The sequence below is a fragment of the Rhincodon typus genome, chromosome 38 (assembly GCF_021869965.1).
Source record: "Rhincodon typus isolate 14 chromosome 38, sRhiTyp1.1, whole genome shotgun sequence".
NCBI lineage: Eukaryota > Metazoa > Chordata > Chondrichthyes > Orectolobiformes > Rhincodontidae > Rhincodon > Rhincodon typus.
In genome coordinates, this window is record NC_063369.1 from 6,742,494 (window position 1) to 6,767,615 (window position 25,122).

Below are 25,122 nucleotides of genomic sequence, written 5' to 3' on the forward strand. Positions count from 1 at the left end.
TCTGAGGAAGGGTCACCAGACCCGAAACGCTAACTCTGTTTTCTCCTTCACAGATGCTGCCAGACCTGCTGAGCTTTCCCAGCAACTTTGTTTTTGTTCCTGATTTACAGCATCCGCAGTTCTTTTGGTTTTTATTTAAAATAAGGTATGCAGTTCTGGATGTCATATTATAAAAAGGATTTTGAGGCACTTGAGAGTGTGTAGAGAAGATTTAAAGATATGATACCAGAAATATGAGGGTTTACATATCAGGGAAGGCTTGACAAAGGCTGGGTCTCTTTCTTGTCTGAAAAAAGAAACCAGAGGGGTAACCTAACACAGGTCTTTAAAATGATGAATAGAGTGGATAAAAATGACCATTTCCTCTTGAGGAGAACAGCATAACTGGAGATTAGCAATATAGGAGAGTCACCCATAAATCCAATAGAGAATTCAAAAGAAATGTCTTCACCCAGAGGGAGTGGCTACAGTGATTACTGCAGCTACATTTAAGGGAAAGCAAACAAAAAAGCATTTGAGGGAGTAGGAAATAGAAAAGATTATAATGATAGTTTTAGATGCTTAAAGATAGAAGGTCTGGACCATAAAACATGGACCCTTGGTTAGACTGAATGGCTAGTTTCTGTGCTGTATGTGCTACTTAATACATTACCTCCAGTGCACAAATTCCCAAAGCCACGATACCAAGAACCTTGGTGTTTGTCTTCAAAAAGTCAAGAAGTGAGCGGTAGCAACCCTGAAACAATTTTAAAGAATTACATACAATCTTTTGTCTTTGAAATCTTACTTTTCTCCTCAAAGATACGAGCCCGGAAATCCTACAGTAACATCAAATGTCTGAGCTTAGAGCAAGAACACCTTCTGTTGCCACCATGGCCCGTGCAGGTAGATTTGTTCCAAATCCAAGGATCACTGAAATGATTAAGGTTGGACAGTAGCACTGCAGCATATCCAACACACATGGCCAATAAAGGCAACAGAAACTCAGAAGATCCTCTACAAAGGCAGGATCCAACTTGTATTGACCTCTGTTGGAGTTCATACTTTTGCTCCTTTCACTTAGCTCAGAACATGACCAACTTCTGCTCTCGGCAAAAGCAATTATGTTGAATTTAGCAGGAGTATATTTCACCACTGTCTTGAAGTAGTTAAATATCTTTGGACATTACCCAAATTTCTGGGTGGGGAAGTAGGAGGGTTTGGAATATGGGACAGACAGAGGAAACCTCCCTTCCGTTATGATTGGGATTTCTTGATACTTAAAGTACAGGTACAACAGAACCTTCCAAACCCATGACCACTACCATCTGGAAGGACAAAAGCAGAAACAGGCACACCAACAACCTGCAAGTTCCCTTGCAGGCTACTCACTGTCCTGACTTGGAAATATATTGCTGTTTCTTCTCTGTTGCTCGGTCAAAATCCTGAAACTCTCTCCCTGAAAGCATTGTGGGTCTACCTCCACCAAATGGACAGCAGTGGTTCAAGGCTACTTGTCACCATCTTCTCAAGATGCAGCTCAGGGTGTGCAATAAATGCTGCCCCTCCACCAGCACCACCCACATCTCATGAATTACTTCTTAAAAAAAAATCTTGATTCAGTTCCAAATTGTGACTCAGTAGCACAGCTAGTAAGTTTTGTGGATGACACCATAATTGGTGATATAGTGGACAGTGAAGAAGGTTATCTAAGATTACAAAGATCAATTGGGTCAATAAGCTGAAGAGTGCCAAATGGAATTTAATTTAGATAAATGCGAGGTGTTGTATTTTGGTGAAACAAACAAAGGCAGGACTTATACAGTGAAAAGTAAGGCCTTGGGTAGTGTCGTAGAACAGAGAGACCTACATCACATATAGATATGGTGGTTAAGAAGGCCTTCAGCACGCTTGCCTTCATTGCTCAGACCTTTGAGTATAGGGCTTGGGACATTATGTTGAGGTTGTACAGGACATTGGTGAGGCCTCTTCTTGAGCACTATGTCCAGTTCTTGTTGCCCTGTTATAGAAGAATATTATTAAGCTAGATAGGCTGGGACATTTTTTCACCGGAGCATAGGAGGTTGAGAGGTGACCTTGTAGAGGTTTATAAAATCATGAGGGGTATAGATAAGGTGAATGGCAGATGTCTTTTCCTTAGGGAGGGGGACTTCAAGATTAGGGTTATATCTTTAAAGGTGAGAGGAGAATGATTTAAGACATGAAGGTCAATTCATTTACGCAGAGAATGGTTTGTATGTGGAATGAACTTCCAGAGGAAGTGGTGGATGCTATATGCCACTCCTCGGCCCATTGCCCCATCTAATCAAAGTCCAGTTGTACTCTGAGATAATCTTCTTCACTGTCCACTACATCATCTATTTTGGTGTCATCTGCAAAATTATTAACCATGCCTCCTATGTTCACATCCAAATCATTTATATAAATGACAAAAAGCAGTAGACCCAGCACTGATCCTTGTGGCAAACTGCCGGTCATAGGCTTCCAGTCCTCTACCACACCACTGTCCCCTAATGTCAAGCCAATTTTGTATCCAAGTGGCTAGCGATCTAACCTTCCTAACCAACCTACCATGCGGAACCTCGTCAAATACTTTGCTTAAATCCATATAGACAACATCTACCACTCTGCCTTCATCAATCTTTTTTATCACCTCTTCAAAAAAACTCAATCAAATTAGTGAGACACGATTTCTCACACACAAAGCCATATTGACTATCCCTAATCAGTCCTTGCCTTTCCAAATCCATGTAATTCACGAGAGGCCTTTAATCCTCGCTTCTGAGCATGGTCGAACTGACTGAATTTTGAGGCCTCAGTCCTGGTCCAAAAAAGGCCCAGTCTCATGCTCTGTTCTGACACTCACTGCTTGTTTTTACTCCCACACCTCGTTCTCACATCTGTCATTGAGGGGTCATGACAATTTTCAAGTCTCAAAATGGGGTCACATTGGCGACAAGTTTTGGAAGCACTGGTTTAGGGGAAGTTGCTTTGTTTTGGGTAACGTCTTTTGGACAAGACCTTAAACACAAGCCCGTCCACAAAGATGCTATAAAAGATGCTATGTCACTGTTTGACCATGGAAATGGATAACATTTCTCCTTCACCAGCACTAAAACAAAGTTAAATGATCTAATTTCATTGCTTTTTGGGGAGATTTTATTTTTTGCAAAGTGTCTCCTACTTTGTCTGCTTACTAACAGTGACTATACCTCAATCAGTAATTTATTGACCGTGAGACACTTTGGGACATCCTATGGTTGTGCACGACACTACATTTTCTTCCTCTCTTTCTATTACTGTCGTTGAACTCAACTCAGCTGATTAACCAGATAATGGGACCAAACCAAAAATACTGATGATTGAGTTACATTCTGCTGAACATGACACCTTCCTGATGTTAATAATTGCTTTAATCTACGTCTCTAATCTACATCTCTACCCCTTTAAGCAAACAAAATTTGGTTCAACGGCCCCTAATGGGACACTGTAACAATAATGCAAATTAACGGTTAATAGAAACTTACATAACAAAACAGAAATTTATGAAATAAAAATAACAAATGGTGTAATTTTGTTCAGGGTGATCATACACCCAGCTCCTGCAGTGCCCACCAGTCTCTAAACACCAGTGGACACTGCATGCTCCCTCTCAATGGACGCATGAGCATGGACTTAACTGTGAAACATCAGCAGGCAGTCAGGCACTATGAACCCCTCCACAGCCTGTTGCCTCGGATCTTTCGATGGCTAGGCCAAGGGACAGATCCACAAGGGAGCCATGTGACCTGCCTGCCCACCCCGCTCAGGGCACACATACATCAGGAATGTGGGGCTGATGTGCAACCAAAAATTGAGGAGAAGCCCCTTCAAAAAGCTAAAGAGGAGCTGCACATGAAAACAATCAACACAGATATGAAAAACATTTATATCCAGACCAAAAAAACTACATGTAGCCTGGGACCTGCTGTACTTCCAAAGCCTATGTGTGCATAGGACTGTCACGTGCAGCACTCTTCACCCCAATGGAAACAGGAAGGGCCCTAATTTTTAGAGACATATTAGGCCCAAGCACCTCATTCATAAGGTGCTGGATGGCTCAGGTCACGTGCTGGATGTTGGCCAACTGTCAGCTCTCTCAGCTCTCAGCTAACAGTTCTGGTGTTACCCATCCGCACCTTTGCCATTCAACACGTCCCTGAGTCTGGTCAGCTCAGCATCCCGAGCACTGTCCTCCACAACCTGGCAGAACCCGTATTGATGAAGGAACCCGTTCCTGACCATGTCCCAAACTTTGACTGGGTCTAGTTAAATGACATACAACTCCTGGAAAAAGATAATTGAGGCACCTGATGGAAGAAGTATATCATTATGGCACAACACCTTGGAGAAGGTTCAACATAAAGGTATTGCTGTGGGCCTGAAGGTGGAAAGTCACTCTCTGGGTGTGGAGGCACACCAGCAACTGACCCCACCTTCTTAAGTGGGAGACTCAGTACCTCAGCAGTGGCCAAGTGTTGCTTTGTAACAGATTGCATGGAGGCATAATAATATAAAAAAGTCAAATGATGAGGTAAAGTTGTTTATCACTGCAAACATTACCGGCACAGAATGATTAATGTCGGCACCAAAACAATGCGATTGAGAGTTGCAGCATTGCTGGGGATACTTTTTTAATGTATCATTGTAGAAAGGTGAGTTTGTAAAATCATCAAAGTTTTTGAATCCACAACACTTGAACTGGAAAAGAAACAAAGGAAAAAGAGATTTACAAAACAATGAATGTGGTTTCAAAACATTTTCTAATACTCAACATGGTAAAGTATGCTGATCAGGTATTAGAATAAGTATTTAGTTTAAAAACAACATAGCTTGTCTGGATTTGTTATTGTTTACAAATGCAAGTTGAATGCAGAACTGTAGTAAATAATTACATGTCAAAGATGCTATATAAATGTAAATTGTATATGTTTCTGAGAGAAATGCTTTTTGGGGAGGTTGTTATAGTTTTCAGCTGGGTATGGAACAGCCTCACCATACTCATCTGAACCATGTGACAATCAAGTCAATAAAAAGTTTTAGAGTAGTTTTGTGGCACAGTGGTAATGACCCTACCTCTAGACCAAGCATTCTGGGTTCAAGTCCCACCTGCTCCCCAGGTGTGCAATGACATCTCTGAACAAGTTAGTTGGAAAATATCTAAAGTGTTTTAGTTTGTATTGAAAACTTCTAATGAACTGCAATTTTCAGCTTGTTTACACAGAATGCAGTGCATATATACAATAGAATAATACAATACTTATAGCACAGAAAGAGACTGTTCAACCGATCTAGTCTGTGCTGGCCCTCCTATTTACTCAAATCCTTTATTCCTCTTAGAGTATATTGTGATAAACCAACATATAACAACAGAGGTGAGAATAGTGGAAAGTTGAAAAAAGGAACATTTTACGTAGCTTGACCCAACAAATAGAATTTTGAGATAATAAGCCTACTTGAGAGAGAGGGCTGATTGACATGCTTACAGCAGTATTGGATGGAAGCTGAAAGTGTACTATTTGCTGCCTGTTCCCATACCATGGCGATTTTATGAATGTCTGTAAGTAGATCGCCCATGTTAAAATTAGAGAGTAAAGTGTCAATTAGTCAGAATCCAGATATAGATTTTTTTGTAAAAACCAAACTTTTCAGCCTTATTCACGTCAGGTGCACGTGAGACTTGAACCTGGGTCTTCTGGTCCAAAAGTAAGGGACACTACCACTGCACCACAACACCTCTCTTTTTTTAAAGACCTGATTCTCTGCTGTTAAAAAGTGAGATCTTTGGGGCACAAAGTAGACATGTCCTCTCCAAAAATAAGAATGGTATGGCCAAATCTAGAACCCCATGGTTGTCTAGAAAAATAGGAGAAGATTAAACAGAAAAACTTATGATAACCACAAAAAATTCAACTTGGCAGATAGGAATATAGAAAGTACAGGGTTCAAGTGAAAAAAAAAGGAAATCAAAGTCAGGGCATGAAAAAAATGTTAGCATTGGTAAAAAGATGTTTTACCAATATTCAAAGAACAAAATGTTAGTTAAGGTAAAAGTGGATGTATCGAAGATGAAGGAGCAAACTTGTGTGAAGATGCAGAAGATATGGCATGAATTTTAAATGAAGTGGTTGTCTCCGTATTCATAAAGGAAAGGCGTGATTTAGGTATAGAAATCCAACAGGAGCAGTGTGTAGTCTTGGATGAAATAATCATAACGAGACACCAAATGTTAGAGGAGTTGGAATCTTTGAAAGTGAATAAGTTGCCAGGACTAGATGGATTGTTCCCTATGTTATTGAAGGAAGTCAGGGAGGAAATAGCAGATGCTCTGATGATTATTTTCCAATTTTCACTAGACTCAGATGAGATGTTAGAGGACTGGAGGAATGTAAATGTGGTTCCGTTGTTTAAAAAGGGTACAATTATAGGCCAATTAGTCTGATCTTGGTGGTGGGCAAATTGTTAGGATCAATCCTGAGAGATCAGATAAACTGTCACTTATAAAGGCATGGACTAGTCAGGGATAGCATGGCTTTGTTAAGGAAAGGTCATGCCTCTACAAATTTGATTGAATTATTTGAAGAAGTGACAAGGAGGTTTGATGGTGGTAGTGCAGCGGATGTTGTCTGCATGGATTTTGGTAATCCACTTGACAACATCTCACGTGGCAGTCTGATCAAAAAAGTAAAAGCCCAAGGGATACAGAGTAATGTGTGGAATTGGATCCAAAATTGGCTTCGTAACAGGAAACAAAGGGTAATGGTCGATGACTACCCTTGCGACTGGAAAGCTGTTTCAGGTGGTGTTCTGCAGGGCTTGCTGTTGGGGCCCTTGCTATTTTTTAATACAATAACAATTTGGATTTGAACAAGGGGTCACAGTTGGGAAATTTGTAGACGACACAAAAATTGGCCATGTAGTGGATAGTGTAGATGATAACTATAAGTTCCAAAATGATATAGATGGGTTGAAGGAAAATGGCAGATGGACTTCAACTCTGATAAGAGTGAGGTAATGCATTTAGGGAGGTCAAACAGTTAAGGGAATACACAATGAATGGGAATATACTGAGAGGGGTAGATGAAGTGAGAGATCTCGATGTGCAAGTGCACAACTCTCTAAAAGTAGCAGTGCAGGTGGATAAGGTTGTAAACAAGGCATATGGAGTACTCTCCTTCATTGGCAGAGGTATAGAATACAAAAGTAAGGATATAATGATGAACCTAAATAAGACACCGGTGAGGCCACAACTGAAGTATTGTATGCAGTTCTCGATACCACATTAAGGAAGGATGTAATTGCTCTGGAGAAAGTGCCAGAGAAGATTTACTAGAATGTTGCCAGGGCTAGAGAATGTTGCTACAAGGAGAGACTGGGGAGGTTGGGATTGTTTTCCTTGGAACAGAGAAAGTTGAGGGGTGACATGAATAAGGTATACAAAATTATGAGGGGTAGAGATAGAGTAGACAGGAGAAAGCTGTTTCACTTGGCAGAGAGTTCAAAAACCACGGACTATAGATTCAGGCTAAGTGACAGAAGGATTAGAGGGGAACAGAAGGAAAAACATTTTTACACAGAGGTTGGTGGAAGTCTGGAATTTGTTGCCTGAGTTGGTGGTGGAGGCAGAGATCCTAAACACCTGGATCCACACCTTAAGAGCTGTAAGATGCAGGGATATGGGCCGTGTGCAGGAAGATGGGATTAGAAAGGTCATCTGGGTGTCTTTGGGTCAGCATGGATAAGACAGGCCAAATGGCCCCCTTCTGTGCTGTATCATGTCTATGATTCTAAATTCAAATTTTTCTTTTCCTTGTTTTATCATGTAGGTATTTTTAATCAATCTGTTCAGAGACATTAGGACACATACCCTGTATATGTTTTTCTGGTCAGTGTTTTATTTTAATTCACACACCATCAAAAGTGAATGGAGTATGTATTGCACATCAGCCACCTTGTACCATCAGGTATTAAGTGGCCTCCAGTCTGCCTTAAGTTCAAAATCAAGTACAAAACTACTTTTTCTTATTGTTCCTACGTTGGAGGCTTTACTGATTTTGCACCACTCCACTTTCTTTTCTTAACTAGGGGTGCCTTCCCTAAGTTGACAACTGTGATTCAAGGTCCATCTCTTGCAGCATATGATGTGACTGAACACCTTTAAAATATTATTAAGTGATGCGTTTGTTCTTTATTCTTTGTTTTTGTAGATGGGGCAGTGGACAGATCAGTTCTCAAAACTTACATTAAAAAAATACATTTAGCTACAAAATTCAGCCTGAGTTTTAACATTAGATTTATTAGACCATAAGACATATTAGCAGAAGTAGGTCGTTCAACCCATCAAGTCTGCTCTAGCACTCAATGAGATCATAATCCTCAATTCCACTTTCCTGCCTTTTCCTCATAACCTTTAATTCCCTAACTGATTAAAATCTTCACAGATGGACCTCAGCAACTTTGTTTTTGTTCCTGATTTACAGCATCCGCAGTTCTTTCGATCTTGATTAAAATCTTGTCTATCTCAGCCTTGAATATTCTTAACAACACAGTTGCTCCAGCCGTCTGTGGCACGGTAAAAAAAATTCCACTGATTCACTACCCTCAGAGAGGAAATTCCTCTTCATCTCTGTCTCACATGAGTGAATCCTCACTCTGAGATTATGGCCTCTGGTTCTAGACTTTCCCATAAGGGAAACAACCTTTCCACTTCTACCCTGTCAAGTCCCATAAGAATCTTAATGGGTTCTTCTAAACTCCAATGAGTACAGGCCCAATCTACTCAATATGTCCTCATAAGATAGTATACCCCTACCCGCGATTGACCTAGTGAATTTTCTCTAGACTGCCTCCAATGCCTGAATGTCCCCAAAATCCCTCTGAGGTAAGGGCCCAGAACTGTTCACAAAACCAGCCGTGGTCTGACTACTGCCTTGCAGAATTTAAGCAGTATACGCCATTCTACTCGTAATAAAGACAAATATCCATTTGCTTTCCCTTTTACCTGCTGAACTTGTATGCTAGCCCGCTCTGAAGAAGGGTCACAAAACATTAACCCTGTTTCTCGCTCCACAGATGATGCCAGACCTGCCCAGTTTCCCCAGCAAATTCTGTTTTTGTTTGTTTCAGATCTGCAGTTCTTTGTTTTGTTCCCCATTACCTAACCTGCTCGTTACGTCCTCAATGAATTCTGATAATTTTGTTCAACATAATTTTTCCTCCGTGAAGCCATGCTGACTCTGCTTGATCATATTACATATTTCTAAATGCTCTTCTATTACATGTTTTATAATATACTTTCCACACGTATAATTTTATAACATTCATATCTTATACATTATTTACCTCTTTCATCACTACATCCCATAGTGCAGTCATGTCTGAACTTTTGCCATATTCATCTTTGATTGATTTCACCGCCCAGATCTGAATGTAACCAATAAAAATGTCAGCCTGGAAAACAAAACAGACTCATTTAAGAAATAATTTTGAAATGAGGGATCATAGCTATTTCAACATGTTCATTTTGTTGATTCTAGACGTTATATTTAGCAACAACACTCAGCTGAAGCAGATTAATTGTTACCTACTGTTCAATCTGCAATATCTACTGTTACACCTGATTTACTGAGCCTGGTTATCCTTCTGTGTGTACAAACAAAACAATTTATGAGGCTCAGTGTAGACTTGTTGGGCCGAAGAACCTGTTTCCACACTGTAGGGATTCTATGAAAATGAATATTTATGTAGAACATTATTTTTAAAAGAAGTATGACACTGAGTCACTTAAGAAAATATAAGGTCAGCTGATCTAAATTTTGATTAAGAAGTAGGTTTTAAGGAGGGTCTTAAAGGAGGAAAGCAATGCAGAGAGAAATATGGGTATAATCATAGCATTCCAGAGATTGAGCTGCACGTAATTGAAGATATGGCCACCAATAGTTCAGCGATTACAATTGGGAGTACACAAGAGGCCAGAATATCAGGAGCTCAGAGATTACAAAGAAAGGGAGGGACAAGGCTGTGGAGGAAATTGAAAACAAGGATGAGACTTTTAGAATTAAGATGTTGTTTGACAAGGAACCAAATAGGCCTGCAAGCTCAAAGGTGATGTGGAATGGAACTTGTGAGTCAAGACAGCCGCCTCCACCACTTCCTCTGGCAACTTGTTCCATACACCCACCACCCTCTGTGTGAAAAAGCTTATGTGATGGATGGATTTGCAGGTTAATAAACAACCTGTTTTGGCCACAATATGAATGCACCTTTCTTTGCACTCAAGGTATAACTTGAATCTGATGCTTCTGACTCGAAAGCAGAAATGTTACTTACTGCACTTTACTTAATACTCTTTCCCTCTCACCTTAAACCTATGCCCTCTAGTTTTGGACTCCCCTACCCTGGGAAAAAGACACTGGCTATTCACCCTATGCATGCCCGTCATGATTTTATAAACTTCAGCCTCCAATGTTCCATGGGGGACAAAAAAACCCAGCTTATTCAGCCTCTCCCTATAGCTCAAACCCTCCAAACCTGGCAACATCCTTGTAAATCTTTTCTGAATCCTTTAACATTTAACAACATCTTTTCCTGTAACAGGGAGACCAGAACTAAAGGCATTATTCCAAAAGTAGTCTAACTAATGTCCTGTACAGCCACAACATGGCACACCAACTCCTATACTCAATGCACTGACTAGTGAAGGCAAGAGTGCCTGACATCTTCTTCACTAGATTGTCTACTTGCGACTGCACTTTCAAGAAGCACCTACACTTCTAGGTCTCTTTGTTTGGCAACACGTCCCAGGGCCCCATAAATATTAAAGATATGTGATGACGTAACAGAGACGGTTCTCTGGTTCCTGTTCTTCTACCAAAGGCAATTATTTCTTCAAGTTACCAATCTCTGTCCATTTTAAGTTTCTCACCCAATTGGTCAGTCTTCACACATGAACCTTGACAGTCATTATTGCGAAGCTAGTTCATCACAGAGGTATTTTTGTCCCAAACCCTCATCTGTAAAAGTACACTTTCCAGCTTAAGTCACACTAATATATTCACAACACATGAAACTGGATCAATTTCCCATCCTACAGCTGGGGTACTGAAGGCATTACAGCTGCTCAACTACCCTAGGTAAAACCACCTGGTTCAGAAGATTTGTGTAGGTGTCGCCAGGACTGGAGAATTTTAGCAACAATGACAAATTAGATTAGCAAGTGTTGTTTTCTTTAGAATAGAGCAAGTTGAGGTAAGATTTAACTGATGTGCATAAAATGATGAGGCAAGACTTATGGCTCACTGAGTAGTGTCTCTGCTTTTGAGCAAGAAGCATTAGATTCAAATTATACTTTGAGTGCAAAGGAGATGACCTGGCCAAAACAGGTTGATTATTAACCTGCAAATCCTTCCACCACGTAAGCCAAAGGCAGGCGGTAACAGCAGGGGAGATTCCCGGGCACCCACATGATGGAAAGAATGATCAAGCCTCTACCACTGCTGCAGACTACAGCACGCATGTACATGTTCACATTGCTACACCAAGTTGGACTCCCTGAGTGAACTGTATCATACCGCCGTAAAATAATGAGAAGCCTTGCATCGATAGAAAGGAACTGTTTCCTTAGCGAGAGGTCAGTGAACAGGGAGCATTGATTTAAACTAATTGGTGGGAGAGACAAGGGGAGTTGAAAATGTTTTTCATCCAGAGCACAGTAGGGCTCTAGAACTCATTAGCTGAAAGGCTGGTAGAGGCAGAAACCCTCACTACATTTAAAAATCACTCGAAATGCTGTAACCTCCAGAGTATGGACTGAGGTACTATCAGAATCATAGAATTCCTACAGTGTGGAAGCAGGCCATTCAGCCCATTGGGTCCACACCATCCCTCATAAATACATTCAGCCAGACCTATCCCTGTAAACCCACACTTCCCACCTAGCTTGTGTATTTGTGGACACTTGCCAATTTAGCATGGCCAATCCACTTAACCTGCAAATCTTTGGACTGTGGGAGGAAACTGGGGAAGCTGGAGGAAACCCACACACACATGGGGAGAATGTGCAAACTCGACACAGACAGTTGTCCAAGGGTGTTTTGGAAGCCCATTCCCTGGCGCTGTGAGACAGCAATGCTAATCACTGAGCTACCATGCTGCCCTCATTGGGAAGTGAGATTAGACTGGATGGCTTCTTCTCAACTGGCACAAATATGATGGGCCAAATGGCCTCCTTCTGTGCTGTCAAATTTCTATCATTCAATGATCTGACTGATATGCTTAGTTACATGCTGCATCACCTCCTGAGCTACTGTGTGATTTCTTATTGCCTAATTGTGCATTCCGTTCTCCTAAATGCATCTCCTCAATGTTTTTCCTCCCATGATTATGTTGAAATGATATTGTTGAACCATTGTATTTTAGAGATACTTACCAAGCCAGAGAATGCAAGGACAACCACAGCACCCGCAATCTGAGCTATGAAGATCAGTAGTATTATGATGAAAAACTAGAAGGAGAAATAGCAAAAATCAACACTTCTTCCTCTTAATTTACTGGTACCTTGGGAAATCAAGGTACTTTAAAAATATTTTTGTTTGTATGTTTAGGATGATAACAACAGATGAGCGCTGGAGGCAATCAGTAGACTGATGCGTTAAGCTTCCTAGTCACAGTGAACACAGCAAAAAACAAATAGAACTTGCCAACAGATTGTGCCAGAAGTTCTTTTCATCTCAGTGCAGTAAGTACATATTAATTGTGAATTTTACTCAATTCCAAATAATCCCTGTGTAGTAAGACATTCCACACACGTAAGAAATGGTACAGATATTAATCTGTGCTTAAAGGCAGTCTTCAGTTGCAAGCCAGACAATGAGCATCAATATGCTAATTGACTATGAAGGCACAAAAACTGAGACTGATTCTTCCCCCAAATGAGATTTACTTATTCTCATTTACCAGGTTGTTATCACTGAGACAAGGCATTGAAACTGTGACCTTCCTATTACTGCAGCTGTTGCTTGTAGCTACTTCTGCCTAGAGATCTGCCATCATGATCTGTCGCAAACATTTGTTTTGTGGCAACTTCACCGAGCCACTGTAATTTGTCTGCAACCGCCCTGTGACATCCATCATTCAAATATAACTAGTCTTCCTGCAGCCCTTATCATTTCTCTCTCGAAGAGTTCATTGTAGCTTTTTAGCTGTGATAAAATGGCTGCAATATTTTCTTTTTTGGATGTCACTTTTTACATTCTTTTTGCTCTTGCAAATTCAAGGACCTTGCATTTGTCTTTCCATCTGCATAGGGAATGTTTAGCATATTGTGGCATCTACATTTCAAAGGTCTGTCCTATCTTCCACACATTTTGACTTATTGTCCTGTTACTACCACAAGAATATACATATCTTATGTCAGTTAGGAGTTTGATTTTTACACCATTAGATTTTCTTGACTTTTTGCTGCTACATTGTTAATCATAAATTAGTGGCTTAGATCTTAAAGGGATGGAAGTGATGTCAACGCCACAATGTAAATCTCAGAATACTTCCTGCTTATATGAAGTTCTTGTTTTTAAAACAAAATTGTATTAATGTATGCTTTGCTAACAAGGCCATCATTTGTTGCTTATTCTTGGTTGCCCTTAAATTGACTAACTCCCTGGCTATTTCAGAGGGCAATTCAGAGTCGACCACATTGCTGTGGGTCTGGAGTCACACGTAGACCAGACCAGGTATGGACAGCAGATTTCCTTCCCTAAATGACATTAGTGAACCACGTGAGTTTTTACAACAATGGTTATGTGGTCAACATTAAGCTAGTTTATTTTTAATTTTTTAAAATCAAATTCACATTTCAAAACCTTCCATGATGAGATTTTTACCCACATTCTGAGAGCATTGAACTGAAGTTCTGATTTACTATTCCGGTGACATTAACACTAAGCCACCACCTCCCCATTATTTATTCCATTAGCTGTCCTTATCTCCATTCTCAGGTAAGATATTTCCAAATTAAGAAGTTATTATTCAGCGGAAATGCGCCCAAACTCAGATCTGCACTGATAGCTCCTTTTTGCAGCATCTCCCACGTGTTCCTCCCCTTTGCTATTTGTAACCATTGCTGTAATAATGCCGTAACCATTTGTTTTGCTCTTGAATCTATCTTTTGTTTCTTTGCTTGTCCTGATACCACCCACTCTTACTTTTTTCATTGAATCGCTCCTGTTCATTATTCTATGATAGACATCCCCCTTTACTGTCCACTGTCCAAGCTCTTTTACCTGGCCTGCTACTGCATAAATCTGTTAATTCTCTAACATCTTCCAGTGCTGATGAAACTGATTTGAAATGTTAACTCTCGTTTCTTTCATTACAGATGCTGCCTGACCTGCTGAGCATTTCCAACATGTTCTATTTTTATTTCCATTTCCAATGTCTGTAGTATTTTGCTTTTGATCCAGGTTCACATCACCTTTTGGCAAAGAGGGGAGACTTTCAATCTAACAGGGCTGAATTTGAAACTAGAGGTTAAAGGACAGTATGTTAAATCATTCAGCTGGGTCTTAAGACTGAAAGTAGAAAGAAATACACCAATAATAATTATATACTTTATTATTCAAGAAAAACATTCACAGCCTGAAGTCTAACTCTAACCCTATTGCAAATGACTTACTGAATTGTGACATGATTTATGAAATTCTGAAATGTTTAGCCATACTGTGTTATAAGACTCAATGTGATTAAAAGATAACAGCATCCAACTAACACTCTTTCCTCACACTGCACAAAACTGACTCACACTCTTATGTCAATCTAATTTGTAGTTCTAATTTCCCCTTATTTTCATCTTCCAATTTGCTCTTCGGTATTACTCCGGCAGGAGTTGATTCTAGGCTTCGTGCAGTTACTTACTAGCCTCATTTCCTTAATCAAGTACTCATTTTTCTATTTGAGCATAAAAAGTAAGGGTTAACATTCGATTGCAGAAGGTATCATGGCTGAACTTAATGTACCCATATCTGACATTCACAAGGGTCATTAGCTGGCGTTCAAGAATTCTAGATGGTTTCCATATTGTTCACATGGGATACCCGAGAAGAATTGGAATACCCCTGTCCTTGTTCCAGCTGAGACCAGATAACATTGACTGAGCCAAGATGTTACTGACCTGTGTAGCTCAGCTACTCAATCTCATATCCAACAAAGCCATTCAACAGCAGAACCCAGAGCTCTAGCAAACAAGAAGTTTTTACTCACTATCATCAACATGCACTTGTTCTCCTTCACAGCTCCATAGCAACCCAGGAAACCAATCAGTACTAAGAAGGCCCCTATGGCAATGCAGAGATACCCCACATTCACCAGTTGCTTCAGCTGTGGTGCTAGTTCCGCCAGGATGTCAAGGAAGGAACCGGCATCCACTTTCACCCAGATTCCAACTCCCAATATAGCACCACCTCCGAGCTAGAAATGACAAAAAAAGTGACATTCTTGTTAGTAAACTGATTTGTAAAGCATTGGCGCATTAACAAAGGATCTTAGTTCCAAATCAATCAATGGTAAGAGTGAATATTTTATTTAAATGTGCTGTGCACGCTCATAAAACGATCTATTCATTCTGTACATCTATACCTACTTTTACTATAACACAGGCACGGGTGAGGGCCATGCTGAGACTACTGTTTGGAAGCATATTCTTGGTCTAAAGGGAATAAAATTACATTGTTTCCTGGAGAAGGGATCATCCTAGGCAAGGTTTAGAAGAATGAGAAGTGAAACATATGATGTTCTTAACAGGACTTGACAGGGTAGATGCTAAAAGGTTGTTTCCCTTGGCTGGTCATTTAGAACGGAGATAAGCAGAAATTTCTTTACTCAAATAACTTGTGAATTTTTTGGAATTCTGTAATTCTGAGGGCTTTGGTTGCATCGATTTTTGGATGATAAGGGCATTAAGGAATGTGGAGATAGTGAGGGATGGAGGAGTTGAGATAAAATATTAGCCAAGATCTGGCTGAAAAATGGAGTAGGTTCAAAGGTCCAAATAGCCTACTCCAAATCTTATTTCATATGTTCTTGTGTACACATAGCTCACATTTAATTATACTGTATATAGTAATTTTGTGGTACCTAGCTTGGGTGCTACTTGCAGTCACAGAATCCCTAAATTGCAGAAAGTGGTCATTCAGTCCATTCAGTTTGCACTGACCCTCTGAACAGCATCCCACCCAAACCCAGATCCCCACCCCATCCCCATAACCCTACGTTTACCGTGGTCAATCCAGCCAACCCGCACATCTTTGGACCGTGGGAGGAAACCCACACGGACACAGGGAGAACGTGCAAACTCCACACAGACAGTCACCCAAAGCTGAAACTGAAGCCTGGTCCCTGGTGCTATGAAGCAACAGTGCTAACCACTGAGCCACCATGCTGCCCGCCCATCAGAACAATTTGCAAGAAATACCAAGGTATAAGGAAGAAAGAACTTTATACTATATGAGAAGAGAATCCTAATTTGCAGCCCAATGGACTCTGATTGATACAGGCATTTCCATAGAGAATGCACCAGTTAGATGAAGACTGACAGTTAACTGTCAAGCTGATTGTTTCAATCCTTTTTGTAAGAACTGGACCAGAGAGTGGCTGTCACCTGTTTTGTGGAGTCAAAATAGGGCTACATGTTGTTTATGTCTGCAAAGATACTGTATATATTCACTAATGTAGCCTCCAGTGCATGCAAACATGACAATATCACAAGCCTGACAAACAATCCTAAATTGGTTTCAGTGTAATTCAGAGCATACAGAATTATTTAGTAAATATTGCCCAATCACAGTATCACATCTAATGTTGGAACTCTGTGTTTTAAGTTTTGCAAGCACAGGCTGGTTATGTATAGTCAATATTTTACCCTTACAGACAAAGTCATATTTGATTGATTTGATTGGATACACCTGTCTTTGTATGGATGTACGGCCCATAAACCTGACTGAAATTTGTATCCCACACTACTTATTTGTGACACAGGCAGAACATCTTTTTGACTTTATGATAGCATCCTGTTAGTGGTGAATACTACTTCTGTTTCTCCTGTATAGTAGAAGAATGACTCAGCTAGCTTCACCTATTATTCAGATTATTGAGAGACATTACCCTCCAGGGTACTCTGAGGTAGACTAGGCACTTTTCAGAACTAAAAGTCATGGTCTTAGGCAGATTCATGAATTTGTGTGATATACACCAAGGAATCATCTGAATAGTGCAGATATTACCCCACTGGATAGCTTTGATGCACCCGATTTTGGCATTAAGCTCACATGGTGAACAAATGGCTTGGTCCTATTTTCAGGGATTCTGAATGATTATACATTCTCAATATATTTTCAATGCAATGCAAATTTCTGGTAACCTCAAGACGTACCTGAACATACATATCCGTAAACCTGACAAAAAACAGGAATAATCATCCTTAATAAGTGTGACTATCTCATCAAAATGCACAACATTCTGACGGGTCCCAAGTTGAATCCTTTGAACCTGTTGCTCAGCATGACTGGTCAGCCTTGCTCGAAAACAAGCTTAAAAAAAAGTTAGCTGGACTTATGTAAGAGCAATGGGCTGCTGGGTAAATTTCTGATAGGGTTCATCCTCACAGCTTACCATATCCAGTCTTATCTATGACTGGTTCTGCACAACATGAACTGGCCAAATGGTTAGGTGAATTGCTGCAGATGGTGGATGCAGTGCCAGTCAAGCATGTTGCTTTATTGTGGATGTTGTTCAACTTCCTGAATGTTGCTGGAGCTGCACTCATCCAGGAAAATGATGAGCTTAAGCAAATCAGGAAAGTGAAACAAAAATAGTTGGTTTGTGCATGAATACAAGCAATATTATCTCTCTAGCAAGTTCTCCAACTCAATCTGGTGGCTTAGATTTGGGTGAAGAAAATATACCAAATATGAAATTAGGAAAAGAAAGCTAAACTTTGAGAAAACTAAGAAGAAGAAACTACATTTTAAACAGAACTTTAAAGAAACGATGTTGAATATAGTAATGAGAGTAGTCTGTAGATAGAGTTCTCCCTGCACCATACAATACTCAAACCTCTTTTGTCTCACTGTCCAATGTCTCTAGGGTCTTTATTTGATAATGCTACATTTTGCATGGTTCAGGTGGGTTTGTGCATTAAAACCTATGTTTGGCACTCTATGATTCTAGACATTAGTGTCCCCAACATTTAGTCAAGAATTCCATTGAATTAATTATTATGATACTTACAAAGACGATGCAATTGAAGCAGAACATCATCATCTTCAAAAATTTGAAGCAACTCATCTTCTCTTTATCTTCTGTTATCTGGACATCAAAAGACCATTTTTCCCCATCTTTCACACAAGAAAAGTCTCAAATATAAACAGTAAAACCTATTGGACAATTCACTTCAAATATTCCATCTTTGGAATGCTCTTTAGTAACCTCATGCTTACAGACTTATTGAGTATTTTCTAGTTATAACTATGTCCTTTTAAGTGATTTTGAATGATCAGATTGTGTGAAAACAGGTAGCATCAGTGATAAACCTGTATGATGAATCATGTGAAAGAGTTATGCATAAACTCTTCTGAATCTAAATTTATTCAAACTTGATCACATACTGGAATATGTTTTATACTGCTGTCAACCTATTATCACATATATACAAAGTGTTGTATTAATTATACACAAGAAACAGAACCCAGGATCTTCCTGGTGTGACTCGATATCATATAGAGGGGGAAGGTGGTGGTCTATTGGTAATATCACTGGACTCGTAATCCAAAGGCTCAGTATGGCTTAAATCTAACCATAGAAAATAGTCAACATTAAATCCAATTAGTCTGGAATTTAAATCTAGTCTCAGTAAAGGTTGTCACAGATCTATCACCAATTGCTGCAAAGCCCATATGGTTCATTAATATCCATTAGAGAAGGACATATGCCATCCTTACCCATTTGGGCTGCATATGATGTCAGATCCACAGCAATGTGGTTGACTCTTAACTGATCACAAGGGCAATTAGGGGTGGACAACATATGCTGAATACAAATTCAGGAAACACATGATAATATTCGGACAACATTCTTAATGGAAGAGGTATGCAATGACATCTGTCTGAGTGAAGGATCACATGGTTTGCTTTATGCAGAATCTGATTGCGGGATGTAAGTGGGTTTTAATGATCATTGACATAACAAGTTCTTTATGACAATGGAGGCTGCACAGAAAAGATACAAACTTCTTCACACAGGAAAAATGGAGAAAATCAAAGAGAAGCAATGGTCAGCTCAAAAACTTCGGTGATAGGCTGTACACCCCAAGCAGTCTTTAAGTAGGATCACATTTTACACCAAATGGAACATAATGGATAGGTAATGATCAAAATGTGGTTGAAGTACCTCAGATAATTAACAAAATGACTGATTCTGGTGAGGTCTATAAATCTATAATCCCCCTTTGCATCAGAATAAATTAGGGACAGTTTTAACTAGTTAAACCTAGTTAACCAGTTATTATTGAAAATACCATTGACTACAATGAGAACCAGCTTCCTGTTTGCAAAGTACAACACTGGGTTTAATTTGAACGATAGTGTACCAAGATCAGAATAAGGTTAGCCACTCATTTAAATGAATATAGATCAAGGATATGTCTGAAAAATGTGTATTGTCTGTCACCTCTCTGCAGAATATTGAATTGAAATGAATCATTTGTTGTCACGTGTATTCATGTAAAAATACAGTGAAAAGTGTGTACCTTTACCGTACCTACGTGGCACCATTCACACTAACTTAGAATAAGGAAAAAAAAGATATCTTACGAGAGTCCAACTTTCCACTCATTATTGTATAATTCAACACTTTAAACCTCAGATCAATAATACCACACTAATGAACTATTGTTGGCAACCTACCATTGCAAAGTTATGTCTTTAAATGAGTAACATTAATGCCAGCCCCTGTGTAAAATACACCAAGACTAGTCTAATAAACATGTTAAAAACATGTTAACCATCATGGAACTTTATAATACAAACAAAATCCATTCAACATCTTAAGTAGGGCAGTCAGTGGGCATTTTTTAATTGCCACTGAAGTTGTCTGCTAACAGGCGTCTTTTCAATCCTTATGTCAGAGGCTTGGGTCATGGACTTCCATTGCATTGGTCCATGCTTATGGACAAAATATTTGCAGTGTTTTACCATTCGCTTCTGCGGGATGGCTAACCAGGAGAATCTTCTGCTCTTACCATCAGCCCAACAGGTGGATTGAAAGAATTTACAGGTGACAAATTACCTATTTGGCCACATTATAAAAGCACACTCCATGGTGAACAACCCAAGGGTTGGTAATCAAACTGGAGTTTCTGCTGCAGAGGTAAGGATACTCTCACTGCGCCACAAGAACTAACAAGTGGCGGTTGTAAAATAAACACATAGTTTGCTGGAACCATTATCACCACAGATCTCTCCATTCTGATAGGAATGAAACAAACAAACAATTAGGCTTTTCTGAACCGTCTTTTTCCATATGTTCTTTCTTGTTCTGCGTTCGCACGATGTAGTAATTCTGGCAAGGCCAGCATTTATTGTCTGTTTCCAATTTCCCTTGAGAATGTGTGATGAGCTGCCTTCTTGAGCTGCTGCAGTCCATTTGGTGTAAGTGCATCTATAGTGCTTGTAGGGATTGGGTTCCAGGATTTTGAACCAGAACAGTCAAGGAATGGTGATTTAGTTTAAAGTCAGGATGGTGTGTTGCTTTGAGGGAAATTTGCAGGTGATGGTGTTCTCATGTATGTGCTGATCTTGTCCTTCTCGCTGGTGGAAATTACAGGTTTGGAAGATGCTGTTAAAGATACCTCGGTGAATTGTTGCTCACATATTGAAGATGGTATACCACTGCTGCCATTGTTCACCCATGATGGAGGGAGTAGATGTTTAAGTTGATAGATGGGGGCCAATCAAACAGGCTTCTTTGTCCTGGATGATGTTGAGCTTCTTGAGTCTTGTTGGAAACTGCATCCATCCAGGACTCCAGAAAATAAATAAGATGAATAGCCAAGTCTTTTCCCCAGGGTAGGGGAGTCCAAAACTAGAGAGCATAGGTTTAAGGTGAAAGGGGAAAGAGTTAAAAGGGATGTGAGGAGAAATGTTTTCACACAGAAGGTGGTGCGTATATGGATCAAACAGCCAGAGGAAGTGGTAGAGGTGGGTACGGTTACAAGATTTAGAAGACATTTGGACAGATACATGAATAGGAAAGGTTTAGTATGATATGGGTCAAAGGGACGAAAATGGGACTAGTTCAATTCAGGAAACCTGTTCCACATGAACAAGTTGGACTGAAGGGTCTGTTTCCATGCTATATGACTCTATATACTTCACCATATTTCAGATTTGTGCCTTGTAGATGGTGGATTGGCTTTTGAGAGTAAGGAGATGAATTGCTCACCACAGAATTCCTAGCTTCTGACATATCTTGCAGCCACAGTATTTAAATGGCTGATTCCAGTTAAATTTCTGGTCAGTGATAATTTCCATGATGTTGCTAGTGGGTGATTTCCATTGGTAGGTCATGTCATTGAATGTTAGGGGGAGATTGTTAGATTCTGTCTAATTGGAGTCATCATTGCTTGGCGCTTATAAAGCATTAATGTTATATGACACTTATCAGAACAACGTCTGATTATTGTACAGATCTTGAGACATTCTAGGCTCAGAGGTTATGTTGGAGGGAAGACCACTAATGAGCAACTGAAGATGGTTGGGTCAAGGACTTTACCTTGAGGAACTCCTGCAGCAATATCCTGGAGTGCCGATGAATTACCTCCAACAACCACAATCATCTGTCTCACTTTGTACTAGTTATGATTCCAACCAGTGGTGATTTTTTTTGATTTCCTTTGACTTCAATTTTGTTTAGAATTCCTGAAGTCAAGGACAGTCACTCACATCTCACCTCAAGACCTCCGTTCATTTGTTTATTTTTAGATCAAGGCTGTAATCTAGTCTGCAGCTCAATGGTCCTCGTGGACCAAATGACATTTAATAGTACTATCGACAACACTGTCCCTCCCTTTATTGATGATTGAGAGTAGCCTGATGGGGCTGTAATAATGAGGGTGGATATGTCCTGCTTTTTGTGGATAGGCTATACTTGGGAAATTTACCACTGGCAGGTTGATGCCAGTGTTGTAGGTATACAGGAACAGCTTAGCTGGGGTAATGGCTAGTTCACAAGCATAAGGTTTGATTGTTGCAGATGCTACAGCCTTCTCTATAACTATCCATCACCATTCATGTTTGGATATGGTAGAACTTCAAAGCTATAATCAAATCCATTTTAGTACTGTCTATATTGTATTCTGGTTTTGCTTTTCAGCATGCACACAGTTCTGTGTTGTATGCCCTCCTACACTATCATTAAACTAGGTTTGATACCTGGCTTAATGATACTGGTACAGTGAAAGACATATTGGGAATGGCATAACAGATAATAGTGAAATTCAGTTTTGCTGCTGATGGCCTGTAGCACTTTCTGGATGTTCAGTTTTGATTAACAAGCTCTGTTCTAAGCCTACGCCATCTGGGCTAGTGGTAGCGTTACAGATGCTGCCAGACCTGCTGAGCTTTTCCAGCAACCTCTGTTTTTGTTCCTGATTTACAGCATCTGCAGTTTGTTTGGTTTTTATTAAGCAAAGCATTGATCGCGTGACTGAAATAATAGTAAATATTTTAGTAAGGAATCATTGAGTACAAAGCTCAGTCTCTGCAAGATTAAGAAAGAGTGCCGATATAATCGTTCACTCTGTAGTTACTGAATGAGATATAAGACTCCCTGATGAACACTGCAAACCATAGCAAATCAAAAGGTAATTTTGGGGCTTGGTAGCACACCAGAAGTAATTTTTTTAATTGTATGAAGTAGTATTGATCTACACCAAGCCAGGCTTGAGAATTTCAGTGATTCATTCCTTAGTCTGGGATGATGTAGATGTGGAACCTACATGGATAATTATTCAACTAGGATATTTTCAACGACTATCCTTTGACCTCTGCTTCAGCTCTAAATATTTATGTTGGATGAGCGCAGATGGGGCTGAACTCTGATACACCTGGGGCTGAAGTCAGTGGTTGAGGTCAAAGACAGGATAGTGTAAGGCTATTGGTGCCTATGTAATTGGACCCTGGCGATGTTCAGTTTCTTCAAGTCAGGACAGCAGAGTTGAGAAAGCTAACTTTCTGAGCAGCTTAACAGATGTTTTGCAGAACAGCTAATTTTTTAGGAACCAAATGTTAGTGAGCTCACCGGCTGGCCTGTTTGTGCTTCAATACTACCACAGCCCTACCACAGAGAAGGATGCTAATTTGCACATTTGGACTGACTCACTTCTGTTTGCCCATCCAAACTGCAGATTCTTTTTGGTCTTTTAAAAAAAAGGTTTTTTTTTTGCTTAAAGAAGTGAAGAATGTCAATATTCATGACTGAAACAACTGCCATTTTACATCCAAAATTATGTGTGAACACAATCTGAACCAGAGGTACAATGTCAACAATATTGGCACATTATCAATTAAAGAGACCTGGATGGCTTGAAACAAGGCTTGGGTGGTTTACATATGCAATTAAGAGGGTTAATACCCATTTGATGCTTTTTTTTACCAAACTGAATCGTGTCCTCCACTATTCATTGACTCAAAAATGATTAATGATAAAATTAGGATCAAGATTGAGTGATCTCTTCCAATATTGACATTCAGTTCTAATAGCACAAAAATTATTATTTAAACAAAGTCAACATGGAGCTTAATGAGCCGTCCTTAAATGGTGCCACCAGAAAGGTACATTTTTGGAAACAGATATCTTAGTTACCAATTTTAAAATCAGATACACCTGCTAAACTTCGCTTTCTTCCTCACGATCCCCCCACAACTGCTACCTTCCCACTTCCAATGTCATATCATTGGATTTCCTAATGGCATTTAATTCGATACCACATAAAAAATTATTGCACAAGAGCACATGATGTTAGGGTGATATAGCAGCATGGATAGAGAACTGACTAACTAACAAGAAACCAAGAGTCTGGATAAATGGATCAGTTTCAAGTTGGAAAACTGTAACCAGTGGAGTCCCAATGTGAACAGTGCTGAAGCTTCAACTACTAATGATCCATGTTAGTGACTTTGATGAAGGGACTGACTGTATTGTGGCCAAATGTGCAGATGTTAGAAAGATGGGAAGGAAAACAAGTTATGAGGTGTATACAAGCAGCCTGTAAACACGTATTGATAGATTAAGTGACTGGGCAAAAAGTTAGCAGATCGAGTATAATCTGGGAAAATACGAGGTTGGCAGGAGGAATAGTAAAGCAGAATATTATTTGAATGGGGAGACTCCTGAAAGCTATAGTAGAGTGTCCTTTTACATGAAGCACATAGCAAATAACTAAGAAGGTTGATGAAATGTTGACCTTTATTGCAATATTGAATGGAAGTACAGTATTGCAAAAACTGTACAGGGAATTGGTGAGACATCTCTGTGCAGTTTTGGTCACCTTACTGAAGAAGGGGCATGTTTGCTTTGGGGACAGCTCAGAGGAGAGTTTCTAGGCTAAATCCTGGGATAACGGGGTTTGCCTTATTGGAAAAGGTTGATGAGGTTGGGCCTATACTCAGTGGAGTTTAGAAAAATGGAGAGGTAGGTGATTTTATTGAAGGATATATATTTTGAGGGGGATTGACAAGGTAAATGCATAGGACATGTTTTCTCTCATGCAGGAATCTAGAACTACAGCCCTGTGATTCAAAATAAGGGGTCTCCCACTTAATATGGAGATGAGGAGAAATGTTTTCTCTCAGATGATTATTAGACTTTGGACTTCTGCACCCCAGAGAGCACAGGAGGCTTAGTCATTGAATACATTCAAGGCAAAGTTTGGATAGATCTTTGATTGACAAGGGAGACCAGGGTTATGGCGGACAGGCAAAAAGCGGAGTAAAAGCCAAACTCAGATCAACAAAATAATTATTTGCTGGGGAGCAG

At 39.8% G+C, this 25,122-nt stretch overlaps 1 protein-coding gene across 1 annotated transcript in view; it reads right to left on the reverse strand.

Moving 5' to 3' along the window:
• LOC109935585 (tetraspanin-1-like) overlaps positions 1 to 25,122 on the reverse strand; it is a 28,213-nt gene that overhangs the window by 2,900 nt on the left and 191 nt on the right. The window contains exons 2-7 of the mRNA XM_048618108.1: positions 18,319 to 18,396; positions 15,295 to 15,501; positions 12,467 to 12,541; positions 9,382 to 9,489; positions 4,603 to 4,740; positions 653 to 736 (exon numbers count right to left, since the gene is read on the reverse strand). Coding sequence (XP_048474065.1) covers positions 653 to 736; positions 4,603 to 4,740; positions 9,382 to 9,489; positions 12,467 to 12,541; positions 15,295 to 15,501; positions 18,319 to 18,396 — 690 coding nt within the window. The remainder of the gene's footprint in view (positions 1 to 652; positions 737 to 4,602; positions 4,741 to 9,381; positions 9,490 to 12,466; positions 12,542 to 15,294; positions 15,502 to 18,318; positions 18,397 to 25,122) is intronic.